The following is a 22046-nucleotide window of genomic DNA, read 5'->3' as shown; positions in this document are numbered from 1 at the left end:
TACGTAACACTTTACAACATGCGTTTGGAAGTATTTATTTCGCAGTACGGAAATCGTTTTCAGGAAGAAAAAAAAGTCCGTGTGTACATATGAAAGTAGTCCCTTTTGCTCTGGTTCATGTTAAGTTTTGGCCAACTTTTAGATCAGTTTTGATTGGTTTTCAAATAGGCTACGTCCCTCATAACACCCCACTGCCCCCCCCCCCCCACCGAACGGACAGACACAGCTAGTGCATCATCTCGTTCGTGCTGAAAAGAAACCAATGAACAAGCAAACAACAGCGGCGACGGTAGCGGCGGCGGCGGCGGTAACGGCGGCATCTCTCACTTGCGCAGCTTCTCCCTGACCACGGGGTCGCGGATCTCTCCGCTCAGCCCCTCGAAGTCGCCGGCCGCCGTGAGGTTGCAGAACTCGCGGTAGGCGGCGTAGGAGGGCAGGCCGTGCTCGCGGCCGCGCTGCACGTTCATCGAGGCGAGGTCGAGCGCCACGCTGTGCGCCATGTGGAACAGCTTCTCCGTCAGCTCCAGGTTGAGCAGCTCAGACGGCACGCGCTTCTTGGCGGGCGTGGCGAAGAGGCCGCGCAGCAGCGGGTCGATGCCGCCCTCGTTGACGAGGCGGAACGGCGAGAAGAAGGCGCGGTGGAGCGGCAGGTGGCCCTCGGGGATGGGCTGGAAGGACTCGTTGAGGCGCAGCAGCACGGGATTGATGAGCGTGTGGCCGAAGCGGAAGGCGGCCGTGGCGAAGGAGTTGAAGATGGCCGAGTTCACGGAGGGGTCATAGCCCGCATAGGGCCTTAGTTCGGAGCGCATGGCGTCGGCGCCCAACACCTTGGGCAGCCAGTGCGCGTAGGTGATGTGCTGCATCTGCGCGCCGACGATCTTGCGCGACTCGTGGTAGATGGTGTCGCTGTCCCAGTGCGGGTTCAGCTGGCGGAGTCGAACGAGGGTGGAGGCGGGGGGAGGCGGGGGGGGAAGAAACGAGAGCGTGATCCCGCCGCACGAGGGGGTGAGATGAGACGCGTGGGCTGAGGACTGCGCCGCGTCTGGAGATGCACGGCGTCTCGAGACGCTGTCGTATGTCGAAAGCACGTAAATCCAAATGACTGTATTTGTAATACTGCGGTGATGCCAAAAAATAGATGGCCCTGTGCCAAAAACTGCTGCAAGCCAATATTTAATATCTGGGGGATAATGACAATGACGGTGATGATGATGATGATACTGCCAATAACGATAATCGGCCCCGTGACAATCAACGATGATGACAACGGGAACACTGATAACGGCAGCAATGAACGACAATGACAATGTTAATTATAACCAAGGTGTCAATAACAACATCGACGGGACAATAATTATAGCATTGAGGGCAGCGATGAAACCTGCCCACAACACCACCACCACCACGATTGGGGGGTAGCGGAGGTCGGAGGAGGAGGAGGAGGGGGTGGGGGCGACACCTGCCGTGCCCCCCCCCCCCCCCACTTCCCCCCACACGCGCGTCACACCTTGAGCAGCTCGGCGGCGATGCGGTTGTGCTCGCGCATCCACAGCGTGTGCATGGAGGTGAGGCCCAGCTGCTCGTTGGAGCGCTGGTCCCCGGCGAGGAAGCAGGGGATGGGGCTCTCCCTCTCGTCGCGCATGCACTCGGTCGGGGGGCCCGTGGCGAAGGGCAGCAGGTGCTTGCCGGCCGCGCCCACCGCGATGCCGCGGCGCAGCAGGCCGCGGCGCGACGAGCGGTCGCGCACGTCGGCCGCCTCGCGCTCCGAGCTGCCGTACACGTTCGAGCCGTCGATGTACGACGTCAGCTGGTTGATCTGCTCGCGCGGCAGCACCGAGCTCATGAGCAGCGACGTGGCGCCGCTGCCGCACACGGGGCTCGAGCGCACGAAGAACATGCACCGCCCCGCCGCCGCCGCCGCCGCCGCGGCGCCGCCCCCGCCGCCGCCGCGGCGACCCCCGCGCGGGTCGTCCGGCAGCAGCTCGATGGGGAAGCACGGCGGGTCGTCGGTGCAGGCGCGGGCGCACGGCTCGCCGTCCGAGAAGCGCGCCTGGCTCGGCGACACCACCGTCAGGTCCATGTCGTGGTCCAGGAACTGGCCCCACTGCATGAGCATGTGCGTGTGCCGCTCGTCCGGCGTGATCTTCTCGGTGCCCACCAGCTCGGCCGAGACGCGGCGCGGCGTCGGCAGCGGGAAGCCGCGGCGCGGCCGCCCGCGGCCCGAGGCGCCGCCCCCGCGCGGCTCGTTGAAGCCGTTCTCGTAGGCCGGCTCCACGAGGCGCGCGAAGGCCGTGAGCGACGCGCCCCACATCGGGTGCTGCAGGTTGTTGCAGCTGCCGTCCACGGTGCGGTAGCGCTGGTGGAAGCACGCGTCCGAGCAGCTGGGCGCGCGGCGGTGCGCCGTGCAGCCCGACAGGTTGGCGATGAGCTCCAGGTAGCGCGGGGACACCAGGTCGTTGTAGCGGAAGCCTGCGCGTGGAGGGGGGGTGGGGGCGGGTCGCGAATGATAGTCTCCGCGTTCGTACGGCGTCGATTAAGCAGCCCCCCTCGAACATTCGAAGGGCACTCCGAGCGACAGCGGTGATCTGTGCGGCGCAGGGTAACGCAGCACGCGCCTGCACGTGGCCATTAGCCTGCCGGTCCGTGGGGAGACGGGGGCTGATGATTAATAATTGCAATTGAGTAATTTGCAGGTGATTTTTCATATTTTGGCCAATTTGGACCATGGCACCGGCTGACATTGATCTACTTTTTTAGAATAACACTTTGAAGCAGGGGGTGCATGCCTATTTATTGTTAATGCATTGTTATCTTCTTTGGTTCTTTCGGTAAAGTCACGTAGAATGAGAATAAAATAATAAATTGATAAAATAAAATAACAAATAATATTATTATTGTGTTGTATTATTATTGTGTTATTTTATTTTATCAATTTATTATTTTATTCTCATTCTACGTGACTTTACCGAAAGAACCAAAGAAGATGAATCATTGCAGTCACGAAAGCTTTAAATCGAAATGCATTGTTAATTATGGTTAATTAAATCCGAATTCGAACTGCAAACCTCTGCAATGCTCACAATCGGGGAGGCCTTCATCCAGCAGTGGATCGACTAAGAGCTGTACATTTATGCGAATGATCAGCATTGCCATTGTCAGCTGGATGAAGGCCTCCCCAATCCATCTCGGCGTCGTGTAAAAAACCACCAAGTACATGCCTACGAGTAGATTATGTCGCTCCTTCTCTTTCCCTTGGCTGACATTTGGATATTATTCTAGACTAATGACCATCGTCTCTTCTAGCGACATGTCTTGCCCAAGCAACCTTCCCTTAAGAGTCAATAGTCTGTAAATTGCGTATGCTCTCTAACGCACGTGTTGCTATTTCCGCTTCTCAGTGTAATTCTCAGTGTGCATCTCTGACCCACGTATCACAGGCGGTGACGTTCGCCGATTTCACCAGACCAACATGGACGCAGGCAAGAGGAGCCCAGCCGTCATTAACAGTTTCAACGCCGTTCACACAGCCAAGAACTTAGCGCGCGCGACACACCGGTTCCTCCGACGGCTTAAAAAACGAAGCGTCCGCGTGAATCCCCTTCGGAACCCAGTCCACCGCCACGGCGCCGGCCTACCCGTGCCGTTGAGGTCGACGGTGAGGCCGGCACGCACGTGCTCGTGCACGAGCTGCAGCGTGCGCTCGAAGATCTCGGCGGCGCGCACCTGCTCCAGCGTGTCGGGGTCGCGCGGGTAGCGGAACAGCGCCAGCAGGTCTGCCGCCGTGCGCGGACGCCTGTCCCGGGGGGGTCGCGGAGGATGAGGCGAAAGGGGAGGGGGGGGGTGTGAGAGACGGAGGGATAGGCGGCGTGGAGGGACACTCGCCCGGTCGTCCTGGCGGCCACAGCGCGGGCCGCCAGGACGACCGGGCGACGAGACGAGTCGATCGTCAGCACGCCCGCGATTGGGGCTGCCGCCTCCGAGATGCAGCGCACCGCGATCGCGTTCGTGACGGCCGTCGGCGAGATCCTTAGGGTCGCTGAGGCACCAACAAACCGGGACGTGTGGTGGGAAGAAGAATGTCTCGTTGTGGCAGTCGAGGAAATAACTACGTGTACAATCTTGATTCGAAGCTTTCGTGACTGCAGGAATCCATACTCTTTGGTTCTTTCGGTAAAGTCACGTGGGTATGAAATAAAATAAAACTAATCGCGACGTTTCGATCGCAACACAAGCAATCTTCATCATGAGGTGTGACAACCACAGCAAGAAAAAATGCTGAAGTAGGCAAGAGAGCTGCCGTGGCAAGAGGTTATATAGGTGAGAAAAGGGGGAGGAGCAATGGGGGAGAGAGAGGGAGGGGTAGGGGAAGGGGGGGGCTGCGTGAGCGCTAGGGGAAGTGGGCGGGGCTAGAAGTGGGAAGCTGAGTGTGGGACACGGGGTGGGGAAAAAATTCAAATGTACTCGGTATTTTTATTTATTCCCCCGTGTCCCACACTCAGCTTTCCACTTCTAGCCCCGCCCACCCCCCCCCAGCCTCACGTCCTCTTCCCCTAGCGCTCACGCAGCCCCCCCCCCCTCTCTCTCTCCCCCCTTGCTCCTCCCCCTTTTCTCACCTATATAACCTCTTGCCACGGCAGCTCTCTCGCCTACTTCAGCAATTTATTCTTGCTGTGGTTGTTCCACCTGATGATGATTGCTTGTGTTGCGATCGAAACGTCGCGATTCGTTTTATTTCATTTCTACCTACGTGACTTTACCGAAAGAACCAACGAGTACGTGCACAAGGATTGACTGTTACGTCCCGAGGTAGACTGACCGCTTCCCCAGGACAGCAGATACCTCAATAAGAGGACTACCAGGGAAAAGCCAGCTCGGGTGGCAACGCAACAACAAAACGAGGGTGAGCGTGAATTCGTCGTTACAAATCACGCGAGCGAACGTCAAATTTAGGCTACTGGAGTGAACAAAAAAAATTGTGAATATTGACTCAAAACAAACGAGAGACTACAGATGAAAAAGTAATATACCGAGGTAAACAAATATTCATTAATGGCTTCTGGGATTACGTTGTGACCCTTGCCCCCCAAATCACAACAATTTGACACCTTGCAGACCGCTGTGGACCCCTTATATCCGGTCTTTGAGCCCCTACACGGAAGTCTGTGGCCACATTGGCAGGGATCCCTGCTGAAAAAAAATATTCTCTCCGTTCTTTAAAAAGAGGCTACACTGAAACACTGCAACAAAAACTAGTTCAATCATCGCTGTTCCCGAACACTGGGATGAATAGTCCCTACGCTATACCAACAAAAATAATAACATGCGGTCGAATTGATTGTCTAATTGCAGACATTTCAATGCAAGAAAATTTCCAAATTACCAACTTCGTGCCTGGACAGACATGGCCAAATAAACGAATGGATCTCGTTTTGCAAGATTAAACACGTTTGTGTTCCGTTGCGCTTTGCAGACACTGCATGTACATCACATACCCTGCCTGTGATGTGCAGAGGACGCACGTTTGCCAGGTATTCACCGCATCCCTTTCAATTTCACAAATGCCTCAAAAAACACGCAAAAACTAAAAGCAGCAAAAAAAGTGAAGTGCATCGGTAGGACTAGCCAGGGTTTCCATTCGCGCCCAACCGTTAACCATATGCCGTAAGAGACATATTTTTTTGGGGAATAACATCCCTAATTAGGCCAAGGCAAACACGCGGAGCCGACAATGGGGTCACGGTTAAATTCCCGCCGACTGCATGAAGAATCGCTGCAACGCCGTGTTCCCAAACGAAACACAACACCATCGCCAGAGCACCCCCCCCCACCACCTCCTCCTCCTCACCCTCCTCCTCCTTACATTTTTCTGCCAGAAAATACATTCTCCCTGATGTAATGTTTTCTCCCCCCCTTCCCCGAGCCATTTCTCCCTGTCCGCTCCACGTGTTGCGAGCGCTGACATGGTGACTTCATTGTGAGTCACCACAGCAGCGTGCCGTGTTTCGTCAAAGTATTATTTTTTTTTGCCCCCCTCGTGTTTCGAGAACTCTTGGCATTTTCAGAAACAGCTCGGCCGCAGCGGGGGGGGGGGGGCGGGGTAGGGGGGGGGGTTGTTGCGAGCGCGTTTTCTTTTTTTTCCTTCTTCAAGTAATAACGTTTTCGAAGTTCACAGCAGGGTTTCTTGTCGAGTTTTCCACGTGCTGCTTCACACCGACTGTTCGACTGCGAAGTCTCGACGTCGCCGTTGGAACTCTCCCACCCCCCCTCCACCACGACTATCCCCTAGTTGTCGCCGAAATTCGACCTCCTGATTGACGACCTCCTGACTGACGATCGCTGCGCCGCCGAGTTCAAGACGCGGAGCCGCGATTCGTCGCTTGCGATTTGGCTGCTAAAGGCAGCAGTCCGTTGATTCTAAAGCAATGCCGTGATCCTTGGGGGTTACATTTGGTGCGTAAAGTTACTTGGGAGTGACCGATCTGTCAGTCGATTGTGAAAAGCCAATCTATCGTCTGCGAGAAAATCAAGCTAAATGCGCCCAATCTCATGGAACACTGAGCAGGGTTGAGCGGGGTTGGCACTCGAATGGGTGACCGCCGGGGCTTGCCAGGTGTTGTAGGCATGGGGCCATTATGTTTCAATGAGATTGGAGTGTACTCCAGTTTCCTATCCCCGTAAAGACACGTATGCAAGTTGACAAACATCCCAATGCAGGAATCTCCTGAAAAGTAGCCTTGGGACTCATGGAGGCATTCTTGGGTACATAATTTGCATCACGATTCTTACTGTCAGAGACTCCCATCCGGACAGCAACAGAGAACACAACCAAAACAAAAAGCTATGCAGGTTACTTTGCTTGAAATAGCTGCAGATTCTGTGCTTCAGTGAAATAACTCAATGATTGCTACGATTCATATTTAGGTTTGTATCAAACTAGGACCCATATCTAACAGAGAGGGTGCTTACCTTTAGCAATGTGGCATTTCACCAGGGATTAAGCAAGCCTGACTCCGCTGATGAAACAATGAATGCCGAGAGCAGTTCAGAGTTTGCGAGTTTTAATACCAATGCGAATGAAATTATGCGCTCCGAGAAGACCCTGCAGCTGATGGGATGTGTATTTTTTCACGTGGCGGAACAGACGTGTGCAGAGGGCATGCTGTCTATTTATTCATTGAGAGAGTGAGTTTCAACTTTTTTAGATGCTCATTTAGTTTTCTTAAACGAATAATTAATTGCATGACGCAAATTCATTGGTCACTTGTCTGAAGAACTCATTCTAGAGCCCTCCACCAATTTCAACGAATGAGGCGCCAATTGAAAACGTAAGATACGTAGATCACGCAGACAAAGTTGAAACTATTAGAACATGTATTTTTTTTTTTACCCGATAATTTAACGAATTCAGCTCATCAGCCCCAGCACTACTACTTTGTATCCCGCTCTACCGTATACGATAAGCCTGTACTCTTTGGTTCCATTCGGTAAAGTCACGTACGTGACAGTGATTTTTGTTGTTTTATTTTTTACCTACGTGACTTTACCGAATAGAACCAAAGCGTATGGATCCTTGCAGTCACGAAAGCTTCAAATCTAGAAACGATAAGCCTGGCGGGCGGCACGAGTCCCATCGCGTGAAGTCATACGGCGGGGGTGGATCACTGTGTGTGCCATTGGGGAAGTGCGCGCTCGAGAGAGGGGGGCAGCCCCGCGGTGGTTGGGGTGGGGGGAGGGTAAGGAGATATCCGCGGGAGCCCAATAGTAATTTATTTGCCGTTGAATTGCGACGGGGCTCCGGCCAGCGTGAAATACAGAACACGCCGTGCTGCACGAGCACACGCGGCATTTCGCAGGGCAAGTCAGGTGAACTCTGGGTAAGTACTGGGCAGCTAGGCAAAGTTACCGATCTCATTAAAATTTGTTCTTCTCATACGCAACACTTAATGTTGTTATAATTTTTTTGTAACATAATCGATTGCAGACTTTCTTATGGGTTTCATTAATAAATATAACACGTCGTTAAAAACAAAAGTGACAAATCTCTTCTTAAATATTTCTGTTTACGCATTATTAAAGCCACCAGCGCTTGTCCTAGTTTGTGGACAGGCTTAACAAATAAAACTTGATGCATATAAATACGTTGAATTGCGGAATGCACGAACCACTAGCTACGTCACTGCTCACCCCAACACTGCGCGGTGAACTCGGCGACCTGAGTTCAATTCCCAGCCACGGCTGTCGTCAGTGATATCTGGAATCAGTCCTCTCCTTCATCACCTCACACACTGACCAGCAATGGTGACGTATGGTCAAATTACCCTCAACACCCCGCATTGCATTGAGAAGCCTTCATTCATGAGTAAACTGACAAGATTACTCCCGTTTTTTTCACTGGCCTTTGCAAACATTGCCCAGAACTTTTGCAGGATCTCATCAGATATTGAAAAGTAAGCAAGGTTACAGCCTGGAGGGTCATTTAATAGGTGACCACCACGAATACAACTTTTTAACGGCTGCGGGTCTACGTGGGGACAGTAAATCAAAATCCATTATTGCACTGTAATTCTATGCTCCCACATACCGCACCTTCGCCAAATAATCTCCATGGCCCCTGGCGACTGGGTTGCCACATGCCCTGGTTTGCCCAGGATGGTATGGGAATTGGTGTCTGTGTTTGGGTGGTGGGAATTGATTTGATAACGGTATTGTGTAAACTTTAGAACACTTACACTGCGCAGTTTTGATAATACTGTAGACCTCGGCTGGCTGATAAACATGTCTGGGTGTCTGGGAGTGGTCTACAGTGGAAAAGGTGGCAACCCCCGTAGAGAGGTCCTCATGTAACTGCGTGCCTCTAAATGCACAGTGACTGAAACCGCCTGGTGTAGACCGGGCAGGGAGCAATCTCACTTGTCAAAGAGCTCGCGCTGGGTAGAGTTGATGGCACTGTTCACGCTCCGGATCGCCTCCTTCAGGGACTCCTCCACGAACGAGTCCCCCGAGCGCACCACCTCAGGCACTGCGGTCACACGGGAGAGCGGTGCTCATTCTTGACCATCCGAGCGCCTTAAACAAAATCAGTGACATGGTGCGGGTGGAATTGGCATTGAGAGTATTTGGCTTCTGTACATTTCCACACAAGCCACTTCGTTGAGCTATCATTTGTGGCCGGGTGGCCTTTGACAAAGAGCTATATAGCTCAGTGGGCCTTACCTGGCAAAATAAAATTAAAAGTTTGTTTTCGTTTATGGGTCCGGGGGCAAGGAATTAAATGAATAAAATGCCACCCCATCCAATTTCCCAAATCTGTGTATCCCGGCGCTTAGGCTCGTCTGGCTCATAGGCCCCTGCACAGTTACACCACCGAAGAACTCGAACGGCACGCCACTGCACCTGGGTATTGGGTTTCATAACTTCTGTAGCCACCGCATGTTGTGAATCATTTGTACAATCGTCATGGGAAAAAAATACATTTGTAGAAATGTTGAACTTATTTTGCACCGTACTTAATTATAATTCTCGAATAATAATTATAATTCTTGAATTATAATTGCAATTCTAGAATTATAATTGGCTTTCTATAATTACAATTATATTCCAATTATTCTGTCCGTGGCTTTGTCGTGAGACATCTAACTTCCCGTTCGGAACGCTCACAGAAAGGAGCGTCGCATCAACCCACGTCAGAGACCGGTCTTGGCAAGACGACATCACGGAATGGAACTCCTCGAGGTCTCTTCAATCGCCTCTTATCCACGCTGGGTGGTGCTGCACCACCTCACCGTGCCCTGCTGTTGAGGTGCTCATTTTTCGTCTTCAGAGTTGAAATTCATCCACAATCCACAACCACATTTTATTGAGTTTCCCTTGCCACGGTCATCGGTCAATGGGTTGAGGCCATCAACTCACGCTGCTTGAGAACCTGGTCCAGTCTGAGGGCGGTGGGTAGGGGGTAATGAAACCAGGACTTGAACTTGGTCCAGTCTTGGGGGGGGGGGGGGGGTTGGGGGGTTGGGGGGTGATGATACCTCGACTTGAACCTAGTACAGTCTGAGGGGTGCTGAAACCTGAACTTGAACCAAAACTCTCAGAAGTGCCAGCTTCATGGCCTAACAGATTAATAGGCCCCTGTGGTACCCAGCCACCTCCACAGTGAGTGGAATCCGGATATATGTACACCTTATATGAGCACAGTTCTGATATAAGCAACACATGCATACATTAGCATGGCGGGGGAAATGCAAAGGGCGCCTTCTGGTACAAGGACGCTACTCCGGATATAACCACAGCTGGCCTTGCTGCCAAGGCCAGCTGTGGTTATATTCAGCCTCGATTGTATCGTGAAATATGAGGCTCCACTTTGCCCCAAAAGGTGGGAACCTCCCATAGGCTCTATCCCTGTGTGATCCACAAACTCCCTCCCTACCAATGACGTGTTACGAATACAAACGGCACGCGGGAGGCTTGAATCCACTTGTGTTCATCGCATGAGACGGTCATCGCCAAATGCTTTCAGGCTGAGTGGCGAGAGAACAGAGGCTCCCGTTGGTGAGAAATCCTTTTTTCGAAGGGATCTGCTGCCATGAATCACCCAGCAGTTGCGTGTCTTTTTTTCTCCTTTCCAGAAAAAAAGAATCCAGATGCTGGAGCCGAGGGGGGGGGGGGGCTTACGAGGCACGGTTCCAGAACATGCCGCCCGCAGCACACGGCGCGTTACGTGTGTGCGTCACCGGTGTCAAGACGCAGGTTTGCGCGGACTCGTTCGAAGATGCCGCTGGCGACACGTGGGGAGCTTTACTGGAGCTGTGTGAGAGACACCGGCGATGGGAGTGCCTCGTCCACTTACTCCCTCCAAAGACAAACACAAAAGGTCCCCCGAATAGCATTTAACAGACTGCTGAGACACGTGTTGGCAGCACCACGCCCGGCTGCCTTTGTCTCCCCAGTTTTGATGTTTACACACTGCACCAGGTACTCATTGGTGCTGATGATTATTAAGACGTTTCTACTGTGACATTATTTCAGGCTGATGATGATAATGATGGCAATGGTGATAATGATGATATTGAAGACGCTGATAATGATGATTCAAGGTGATGATGATGACGAAACTAATATTGCTGCCAGCGTTGATTCTGATACATAAGCGAATGCTACTTGCCGATAACAATGATGGTGATGATATTGATGATGATGATCATCATGATTACATTCAAGGTGCTGATAACAATGATGGTGATGATATTGATGATGATGATCATCATGATTACATTCAAGGTGCTGATAAGGATGACCGTGTTTGTATTCAGAGAGGTGAAAATGATGGCCATGCTGGCATTAAGGATGGGTGATGACGGTAATGATGAGGATGCTGCTGCTCGTGCTGCTGCTGCTGCTCTTGCTGCTACTGCTGCTCTTGCTGCTGCTGCTGCTCATGCTGCTGCTCTTGCTGCTGCTCATACTGCTGCTCGTGCTGCTGGTGCTCTTGCTGCTGCTGCTGCTCTTGCTGCTGCTCATACTGCAGCTCATACTGCTGCTCATGCTGCTGCTGCTCTTGCTGCTGCTCATGCTGCTGCTGCTCTTGCTGCTGCTCATGCTGCTGCTCATACTGCTGCTCGTGCTGCTAATGGTGCTGCTGCTCGTGGTGCTCGTGGTGGGCAGCGTGCCGACCCTTGATGGAGAGCAGCATGCTGGCGGACGCTTGCCCCACGGAGTTGCGCGCCACGCACTCGTAGCGGCCCTCGTCGCCCGTGTTGACGTCGCGCACCATGAGAAAGCCTTCGGCGCTCATCACGAACTTCCCGCTCTCCGACAGCTGCGCCCCGTCCTGCGCAGCGGGCACGCACGCACACTCGGTCAGTCAGTCTGTGAATGAAAACAACAACAACACAGAAACCAAGACAAAGATCCCCAGTATAGCCTTGACACACTTTTGGGGCAAGTGCTGTTTGCGAGCACCTATGAAGGCCGGTACGGCACACGAAGGGGTTGGTGGCCAGCACCATTCCCGGCCGCCTTTGTCTCCCCAGTAGCGATGTTTACTACACACCGTGAGCAGGAATTGAACTCGGGTAACTGGGTTCGTATCGCAGCGCCGCTAATCGCTACTACACTACCGCTCTCCTAGGTTGACGTTTTTTTCCCACGTTTTATTTCCCACGTCGACGTTGTTTAAACAACAGCAACACACTATTGGAAGGGGCAAATGTGGACAGGAGACTGTAAACAAATTATAGGACGAAAAAAATACTCTTGGCTTTGACAATTCAGCTAATTCAGCTCATCAGCCCCGGCACAATTTATCCATCCTACCACGTACAGAAATACCCGGACGCATGTGACACGAGTGCTATTTTAAAAATCATTACTACTATTGTGCCAGATGAAGGGGCGTTGGGACCCCGAGGCTCAACGTGACATGAGGGTAAGCTGGGCCCACTGTTAAGACAGCGTTCGCGATCGTGGAGGCCCAAATCGATATCAAATAAAGCAATTACCGTATAAAGACAGCATGCAGTACAAATATAAAATGTGGGACGTAACAAAGTAAAAAAAAACCTCGACATTTATTCGAATATTAAAGATGTTTGAAAGACAAAAAAACCGAAAAGTGAAATAAAATATAAACACTGCAGGCTTGCACTTACCTGCTCATGCCACTGCCGGTGTAAGGGTCCTCTGCTAAAGTGGCTCTCAAAGAGTCACTGGCGGGAATCTTGGCAACGCTGGCCAGACCTTTTGGAACAGATGGGAGTATCCACGCCCTACCTGCTGATGGACTGTCCTGAGCCCATGTATAGAGGTGGGAATAATTAAAATACCTTCACCATTGTTTCAACTGCCCTCGTCGAGAGATCTAGCTGGCAACATGTGGATTGCAAGTGCAGCGTGCTCCCCACGCCAATGCCCTGGGTAATATAGTACGATGTGAACAACTGTGTATACCTAAAAATGAAAGGGATTCAACGATTAGCATAGAAGGTTTCACTGTTTTCAAGCTGATTTTGTGTAACCAGGTGAGAATTCAAGAGACCGGGATGAGCCTCATTTGAAAGAGTCGCCCAATCAGTGACATTCACAGACGCTGAAGATTCCACTGTTCCACGTGACAATGCAGCGAGCACAAAATCACGTGCCCGGCACGGCAAACAGGTACTAACCACTGACCATCGTTTTTTTTTGTTGTCAAAAAGCAGTCACGAAGGTGCACTGGATTCCGCACATTCTGTTGTCTGGACATGTGGCCACGTCTAAAGTGAAATGTGTGGTTCTGATAATAGTAACAACGGCAATAATGCAGCCCACGTGTGGCCACGATTAGGGCTCTAGCGATGCAAGTCCCTCCACAATTTGATTAATTGTCATGATTACAGTCAAGGTCCAATACTTTTTTTACCGTTTGGTGAAGATAATTCGGGGAAGGGGAGTAGCGGGGGGGGGGGGGGGCTAAAGTTGTAGAACGCGATGTTTTAACTGTTCCCTAGGCCGAGCCACTTGAGTTCGATTCCCGGTCATGGATGGCATCAGTGGTGAGCGTTGTCTAAACCGCTTCCTCCCGCCGCCCCCGCCCCCCTCCTTCACAACGCTGTGCTAACCAGCGTGGTGAAGTACTGTATAGCCACGCTAACACCATGGAGAGGCTCAATACCGCAACAGATCGACAAAGGCTTGAACATATAAATAAAATTTAAAAAAACGAAGTCCCTTCGAGTACTATGCGCTACGTACAAACCCGTAAGCGCACATTGCCTGGAGTAAACAAAACAAAAAAGAATGCGCAATTCACGCGCGCGATTCGACACGTGCATAGTGACCGCGAGCATCGGTCTGCACCGCCCGCTCACGCCGTCTCAACGCCCCTCCGCAAAGCCACACGTCCGGCACAGCCCTCGCGACGGTCAGTAACGGGCCCAAGCGCATCCACGCGGGCACCCCGACCGACGCGGCGGGAATGTGCCCCATGGCTCCAGAAAACTGAGCAACGTCGGCCGCACACAAATGCGCTTCGGACCTGGCCGACGGTCGTCCTCCGCGGGGAGTGCTCATATCGCTTCGGCGAGTTCCTGCCAAAGGGACTCTGGCAATCGCGCGACTTGTGTTTTGGGGCGCATCGGCGAGTGGCCCCGCCGGCCGCTACGCGATCGCGTTCAGATCCAGCGATCGCTCGCACACCGCTTAGCGTGACGCTTGTAAAACAAAAAAAATAATGATGCTCAAATCAGTGACAACAAACGGAGGCCCCGCTCGAACGTGAACGCCAGGGAATTTGGACATCCGAAGCGATTCTCTGGCGGGTCCAGGAATTTCGGTGATGGGCAAATAATTGAGTGCATTCCTTTGCAGAGAGAACATCGAGGAATGATTTAATGAATGGGTACATTCTCTCTTTCTGAAATCCACGTGAAACCCTGTCCCTCTGCGTGTGATTTCGGGGTGTCCCAGAATAGAGGGTTTTTTTTTTAGTTAGATCGCGTAAATATAAATGTGTCGTTGCACACGCCACCACCCGACACAGTCAATTAGTAAGGTTTGTCTCGTAAACAAAGCGTGCCAATTAGTTACTAGTTCAGCACACCGGTGTGTTGGAGAATAAACCCACGACATTTACAATTCGAGTACGACGTTTCACAGGCAATTACAACCAGCCTCATCAGGCGACAGCCAGAATTAGTGGCTGTCAACCAGCCTCAATGGATTGTAAATGTTGTGGGTTTACTCTCCAACACACCGGTGTACTGAATTAGTAACGAATTGGCATGTTTTGTTTACGAGACAAACCTTACTAACTGGCTGTGTCGGGTGGTGGCAGGTGCAACGACACATTTATATTGACGCGATCGAACCAAATTGAAAACCTCTACCATGGATATTGGTCACGAGAGCCTACTACGTGTTAAGGTGGGGGTGTCTCACGTTAGCCGATTCAAGTTGCAGGCGACGGGGGCAGGAGGAGCGGTTGCGGCAAAGCGGAGCATCACTCGGCTCTAACATCGGGCACCGCAACTCGTCATTACCCCCCACTAGAGAGAACGGCGCGTGAACTGGCATGCGAAGCGTTTAACCGTGACTGCAAGGAATCTTCTAATTGTTTGGGACCAAAAGGTGGGACACATTATTTATTAATTCACCTTCCTCAAGACATCTGTTTCACTGCAGGGAGTCGCCGTGCGCTCGCACACGAGCGTGCCCCGGTTTGCAGTGTGCTAAATGCAGCCAGATGTTTGAATGCGAGCACGCGCGTGTTTGTTCTTGTCCAAGCTGAATGCCCTGGGAGAAGCACATTCATTTGTTTCATTCCCCAGAGTAGCCCCAGGCGCGACGTATAGCGATGTTGTGTGCCTCGAGAAAAAAAAAATGCACACGTACACAGACGCGCAAAGATAACAATTCCACCGTATGGGCCTTAACAGACTGTTGGGGCAAGCGCTGTTGACGACCACCAAGGCGGGCACGGCGCACGAGGGGCAGTGCCGGATCATCCTCGTAGCAAAAGTAGCTACTACATATGTAGTAGCTACTACATATGTAGTAGCTACTACATATGTAGTAGCTACTACATATGTAGTATGTAGTACTACTATATGTAGTAGTACTACTACATATGTAGTAGCTACTACATACTACATATGTAGTAGCTACTACATATGTAGTAGCTACGGGCCCTGCACTTTCAAGGGCCCCGCGTTAAACTCTTTCAAGCTATCAATTCCGGTACAGTGATTCTGCACTTGCTCTATTACTATAGTACTATACTGCCTTCAACTTTTATGAACGACTGGGTGTTTAAGGTTAGCGATTTGTCGTCTTATCTGGCTGTATAGCAAATGAAAAAATACAATTACTTTACCGTGCTGGTTACAAATTTGTGTTTTAATATTTGTGGGTTTTTTTTAATTTAGGGCCCCTTCATAACATATGCTACAGGCCCCCCCACTAGCTTAATCCGGCACTGGAAAATGCGTGAATACGCACCTAAACAACACAGGCCAAAGTCATATCACCCGATACAACAAACATAAAAGCACAATCCGCTGTTGCAAATCTCTGCGGAGTAAACTGGTGACTCTGCGCTCCTTTTTAACGTCGCCGCAACTTCCCGAAAGACGACGATCTTGCACGGAAAGGGCGAACACCGTTCGCCGCCCGACAGATTTCACCGCCCTTCTCTCCAAATCACCAAAAGAAAAAAACGAAGTTAAAAAAAATGCGAAAGCGTTTGTGTGGAGACCAGCGCTGCGTTCCCGATTCTGTGGCCTACACCAAAACATGCCAGCTGGCAAATTCCCCCCCCCCCACCCGCATCTCACCCAACTACCCCTTGCCAATGTTCTGAAGTCATGTGCACTGTGGACGTAAATGCCTTTCAGATGCACGCTGATGTCAATTACTTTGAAATGGCAATGAGCTCAATTTGACCGCGGGCCCAGTCTTGTGTGCGGCAGCCAAATATTGAGAAGGATGATCTGCAATGCTGTTGACGAGCCGCTCCTCTTTGACAATAATTTTATTTTTCTTATGGCCATGTTATCATGAAAGATGTCACAATTAAAGGCACATTCTGTGTTGGCAAAGGGCAAAGAACAGTTACGTTGATGAATTGCTTTAAATAAAAAAATAGATTGCAGCGTTTTTTTTCCATTTTGGAAGTGGCCTGCATTTGAAATGTTTGACCAAAAATGGCAAAAGTCTATAAAAAGACATTACCAACGTGTTAAAACTCGCCAGCGGTAAGATTAACAATAACACCAACTAGTAATTGCACGCAGATTAATTAATCTACGCAGCGACAATATATTAAAAGTGTTCGTTTGAGTTATATAATTTGAGTCGGTTGCATAAAATGTTGGCTTCGACAAGTAACACAAACAAAAAAAGATTGTCTCCTCCATCTCGCCTCGTTCCTGGATATCGCGTGGAGGTGAGGGCCAGTCCGTAGACACACACCACACACGCACACACCACACATACCACACACACGCCACACACACCACACACGCACACACCACACATACCGCACACACCACACACACCACATACGCACACACCACACATACACACACCACACACACACGCCACACACACCACACACGCACACCACACACACACACCCATACCACACACCAACACCACACACGCACACCACACACACCACACACACGCGCACCACACACGCGCACCACACACGTGCACCACACATGCACACCACACACATACCACACACACGCCACACGTACCACACACACCACACACGCACACCACACACGTACCACACACACCACACAGACACACCACACGTACCACACACACACCACACACGCCACACACGCACACCACACACGTACCACACACACCACACAGACACACCACACATACCACACACACGCGCACACACACCGCGCACACACATTCCACCAGTCACGCTACACTGCTCATTAATATCTGTCAGCAAAGAGAAGCGGCTCGTTCGGCCACCGTCTCCACTTGTCCAGGTTCATGAGACGTTGGCTGGGATCACAGGAAACCCCAGGGGGTAGTCTGAAGCACGGTTTCTATTGTAAATCGTACTTATTCTCATTCTTTGCATATATTGTCTGCACTGTTTTGTGTTCGAACGTCGTGCTTATTCTGCAAAACCTTCTTACTGAGTAACAATCTCACAAACGCCTTCGTTTTGGTGCCTCGAGATGCACTGAACGGGTAGGCGCCGTATAGTTTGAGGATGACGATGATGACCCTGCATATCTACGATCGCAGCCTCTTAATGCACGATGCACATTTTCCCTGTTCATTGGTGAGCATTTCATTCTGCTTTAGCTCGCTACAAGGACATGAATCATCAATTTTTTTAGAAATAATTCAGGTGATAAGAACAAAAAGACGTGAACAAATCCTGATTTAACCCAAACATACGGCATTTACCGCTGCCCAATTGCCAAAGTGTACGATTCACCATTTTTGACATCTTTTCTACGTGTTCCTCAGAGCCATGTTCATCATAATCATCCTCAGACATGATCTATCCACTGCCGGATGAAGGCCCTTCCGAATCCGTGGCCATCTCTCACGGTGCCGCGATGCAACGACCCGTCTAGCTCCTGCACTTGGGCTGGTTTTCTCACTCCCGTCTCGCGGGGGATCTGTTTTTCGGTGCCTGTTCCCTACTTTGGCTGCCACTCCGTCGTTAGTCTCGACCACCGGCCATCGTCTCTCCCTTCTGGAGACGCGTACGGGCCAAGCCCACTCACTTGATTGCTATAAATTACCCCGTGGCAAGCCACTTTGTTGAGCCATCATTTGCGGCAAGCCGCCGCGGTGGCGAAATGTTAACTCCCTCGACTGGTATGCAGGAGGTCGTGGGTTTGAATCCCGACCCCGACGCCTGCTGCTGTATATTTTCGAGTTTGTGTGTTCTCCCCGTGGCCACGTGGGATTTTTCTCATGGTCCTCCGGTGTTTCGCTCCACATTCAGAAACACGCATTCGGAGGATTTGGCTGCTGTACATTTCCGCCTTGTTGAGCTGTCATTTGTGGCCAGATCGCTTCTGAAAAAGAGCAATATAGCTCAATGGGCCTTAACTGGTAAAATAAAAAAGAGTGTTTAGTTTAATCGTTTCTGAAGAGAAGCAAAGAGCTCAGTGGGCTTTGCCTGGTAATACAAAAACAGTGTTTTTAGTGATTTGTTTACCTATCCTATAATTTGCACTGCTATTGTGTTTTTGTATTGTTTGTTGTTGTGACGTTCTGACCCCGTGCACCCACTGCAGGGGTCCTCAACCCCCGGGCCACGGACCGATACCGGTTCGTGTCCTGCTAGGAACCGGGCCACACAGCAGCAGGAGGTGAGAGCGGTGAGTCCGCGCGTGGCCCACCCATTGTTTTATTATTTACCACTTCCATCCGCGCCTCTTCCCGCACTGCGCACTTGTCTCAGTCACGTGGTGTTGGTAAGCCCACAAGCTCTAACCCCCGGTAGCCACAATGAGTAAAAAACAAACGTCGCTGGAGAGCTTCTTTGAAAAGGGGGAAAGATCCAATGATGAACCCCCCCTCCCCCCCACCGGTCCGTGAAAAAATTGTCTTCCACGAAACCGGTCCCTGGTGCCAAAAAGGTTGGGGACCGCTGCCCTACGGGATATCTGTGAAAAAGAGCTTCATAGCTCATCGGAATCCTCCTAATAGTAGAAATAAAGATTCTCATTCGGACTTTTCTTCACAACCAACAGACGACGTCTCTAACCTATGTACGACCTCTAATCCACGTCTCCTTTTTTCTAGTCTTACGGTGACAATAATAATAAGAGGAAAAATGGTATTGATAATGTGTCACTTTGTTAAAATTGGTGCCGTGAATAATTATTTTACAAAATCATTAAAGGATTAAATTAACCTCTTTCGTAAAAAAAAATACTTTTGCTGCCTGAAGCAATTTCCTTTTGTTTCACTTTTAGAATTTCTTCCATTTTCCACATACGTAACAACATTCTTTTTTAAATTTCCCCATGTAAATGCGTATCCCCGTCCGCGCGCACGCGTTTTTATTCGTAAGCACACGCCGCACTCGTTTCCTGCGTGAGTTCATTCATTAGCGTGAGCCCCACTTTGCAGGAATGTTAATTACTATCGCCCCCCTCCCATGCCCCCGAAAACATCATGTGGGGGGCACCGTGTGGGGGGGGGCTCCTTGTGGGGGCACCGTGTGGGGGGGCTCCGTGCGGGGGCTCCGTGTGGGGGGCTCCGTGTGGGGGAGGCTCCGTGTGGGGGGAGGGGGCTCTGTGTGGGGGCTCCGTGTGGGGGGGCTCTGTGTGTGGGGGGGGGGGGGGCTCTGTGTGGGAGCTCCATCTGGCGGGGGGGCTCCCTGTGGATGCTCCATATGAGGGGGGCTCCGCGTGGGGGGAGGGGGCTCTGTGAGGGGGCTCTGTGAGGGGGCACCGTGTGGGGGGTGACCATGGCAGAGGAAGCTGCGTCTAAGCCTGGGCTGACAAGGTCTGAAGCTTTCTTGAGAGCATCTTGAGGTTTCAAGAGAGTAAGCCGTGAGGGGTGCGGGAAGGGGATCTGGATGGGTTTGCGGGCAGTCTGAAGTTTGCCAGCAGTTTTATATCAGTCACAGTCTTTGCCAAGTCTGTGGGTTCCGTTAAGTCCTCGTCGTAGTCTAGTCGACCAAAACATGAAATGCTTCGTTCACTTTAAGTTTTTAATGTTGGGGTGAGGAGTGCACGTCCCTCCACCCCACCCCCTCAATATTGACAGGCCAGACAATGGGCGAACTCAGAATATCTTCGGGTGTAACAGAAATAGCCAAAGGTCAGTTTTGCTCTTCTTTGGTCAACCGCAGCCTCCGCTAAGGTTACGAAAGTATCTCAAGTCCGCGCCTTCATTCAGACTCGTTATTTTTGTCCCGTCGTAGCCGGTCAAGCTCTGCTGTTTGGTGTGTAGCAGCCATAAGCCGTCGTCACGCTCGACGACCTTTGTCCACCCCGCCGGTCATGGTCGACCAACGTGCAAAGCGCTTTGCTGACGAACATTCCCATAGCTGGATGCAATAAACTGCATGATCGCCGTGTGAGTGGGGGGGTTGTGAGGCTGCGAGCTGTCCTACCTTCGTCCAGGTGATGCCGGGCTGCGGCTCTCCCTGTGCGCTGCAGTATATTCGCACGTGGTGACCAGACTCCGTCTTGATGTCGGAGGGCAAGACCGTGATCACCGGCGCCTCTGTGAATACACAGCGCGCGGGGGGGGGAAACGGAACGAGACCTTGAAGGAGGCAACGTGCAACAATTCCCGCGTACGTCTGCGAGACGATTGACGCCCCAGGAGCCGAGTGGGAACTCTGAGCGGTCGTGCTATAATGGTGGGCAAGAAACGCGGGCGGATCGTGGATTAAGAATTGAACAATTAAGGCCGATTAAATGCGCACGATGATGGTATATACTACAATTTAGTGGCGGAAGTTGGTCTTTTTACCTGGGTCAGTAATAACTGCACATTAAAAGTGACTGTGTAACGAATGAGATTTGCGATGAATGCAGCCCAGCTCGCCGCTGCTTTGGCGAGTGTCGTAATAATATATTTACTATCGCAAACGAAGAAAGATAGCAGGGAGACAGAGAGATGCAGGGAGACAGAGAGATGCAGGGAGACAGAGAGATGCAGGGAGACAGAGAGATGCATCTGCCCCCCTGCGACGTAGAACAGCCGCCTCCTGGAATGTCGCCGACGATATCAGCTTCCCTCTCCGACGATATCAGCTTCCCTCTCCGACGATATCAGCTTCCCTCTCCGACGATATCAGCTTCCCTCTCCGTTAGCGGTGTTTTTGGCGAGCGTGTGAGTTTGTTTAATATTCTCCTGACTGTTGCATTGTGCAGCGCGGCTGTCTGGCAGGAGAGTGTGAGGTGCGTATTTATATTGAACCTCCAACCGCGCTAATCGGAGCTGGACGTGTTGGCTGTGTAGGCGGAGGTGGCGGTGGTGGTGAAGATGAAGGTGGACACAGAGGATGTTGAGTTGGCGGACATGGCAGTTGAGGTGTAGGTGGCGGTGAAGGAGGTGGTGGTGGTGGAGGCAGACACGGAATGTGGAGCTGGTGGAGATGGTGGAGCGGTAGAACGGTGGCCCCTCACGGCGACGGGTGATACTGAGTGTGGCGTCGGCGTTCCGCGAGCCCACGGCGTTCCTCGCTTGGCACCGGTAGCGGCCGCTGTCGCGCACCTCGGCGCGCGCGATGCGCAGCGTGCCGGGCGGCAGCAGAGAGAAGCGTCCCTCGCTCACCACGGGGTAACCTGCTCGCTCGGCACGGCACGGACACGAAGACCACACACCACGTGCCCGCTGGAACCCACACAGGCTGCTGGGGCAAAGCGCCGGTAGGGGTCAACCATTTAGTAGGCACGCAGAAATCTGTCAGAACTTGAACCCTCCACCCCCCCCCCACGCTCCCTGTACGCACGCGGACTTTTAACACCCCCCGCCCCCCCCCGAATCCTATAGAACAGCCGATATTTAATCCACGCAGAAACGATCAAGGATTAATAATATTAACGTGTTTG

General features: G+C 51.7%; 1 protein-coding gene across 1 annotated transcript in view; it reads right to left on the bottom strand.

Moving 5' to 3' along the window:
• LOC116942683 (peroxidasin homolog) overlaps nt 1-22046 on the bottom strand; it is an 84190-nt gene that overhangs the window by 19715 nt on the left and 42429 nt on the right. The window contains exons 12-18 of the mRNA XM_032954907.2: nt 21621-21779; nt 20597-20709; nt 11671-11827; nt 8911-9019; nt 3636-3793; nt 1508-2469; nt 328-926 (exon numbers count right to left, since the gene is read on the bottom strand). Of these exons, the coding sequence (XP_032810798.2) occupies nt 328-926; nt 1508-2469; nt 3636-3793; nt 8911-9019; nt 11671-11827; nt 20597-20709; nt 21621-21779 (2257 nt within the window). The remainder of the gene's footprint in view (nt 1-327; nt 927-1507; nt 2470-3635; nt 3794-8910; nt 9020-11670; nt 11828-20596; nt 20710-21620; nt 21780-22046) is intronic.

Source organism: Petromyzon marinus, chromosome 15 (genome assembly GCF_048934315.1).
Source record: "Petromyzon marinus isolate PM22_M1 ecotype Great Lakes invasive population chromosome 15, UKy_Petmar_22M1.pri1.0, whole genome shotgun sequence".
NCBI classification, from domain to species: Eukaryota; Metazoa; Chordata; class Hyperoartia; order Petromyzontiformes; family Petromyzontidae; genus Petromyzon; species Petromyzon marinus.
This window is presented reverse-complemented; position numbering and strand designations above follow the sequence as displayed.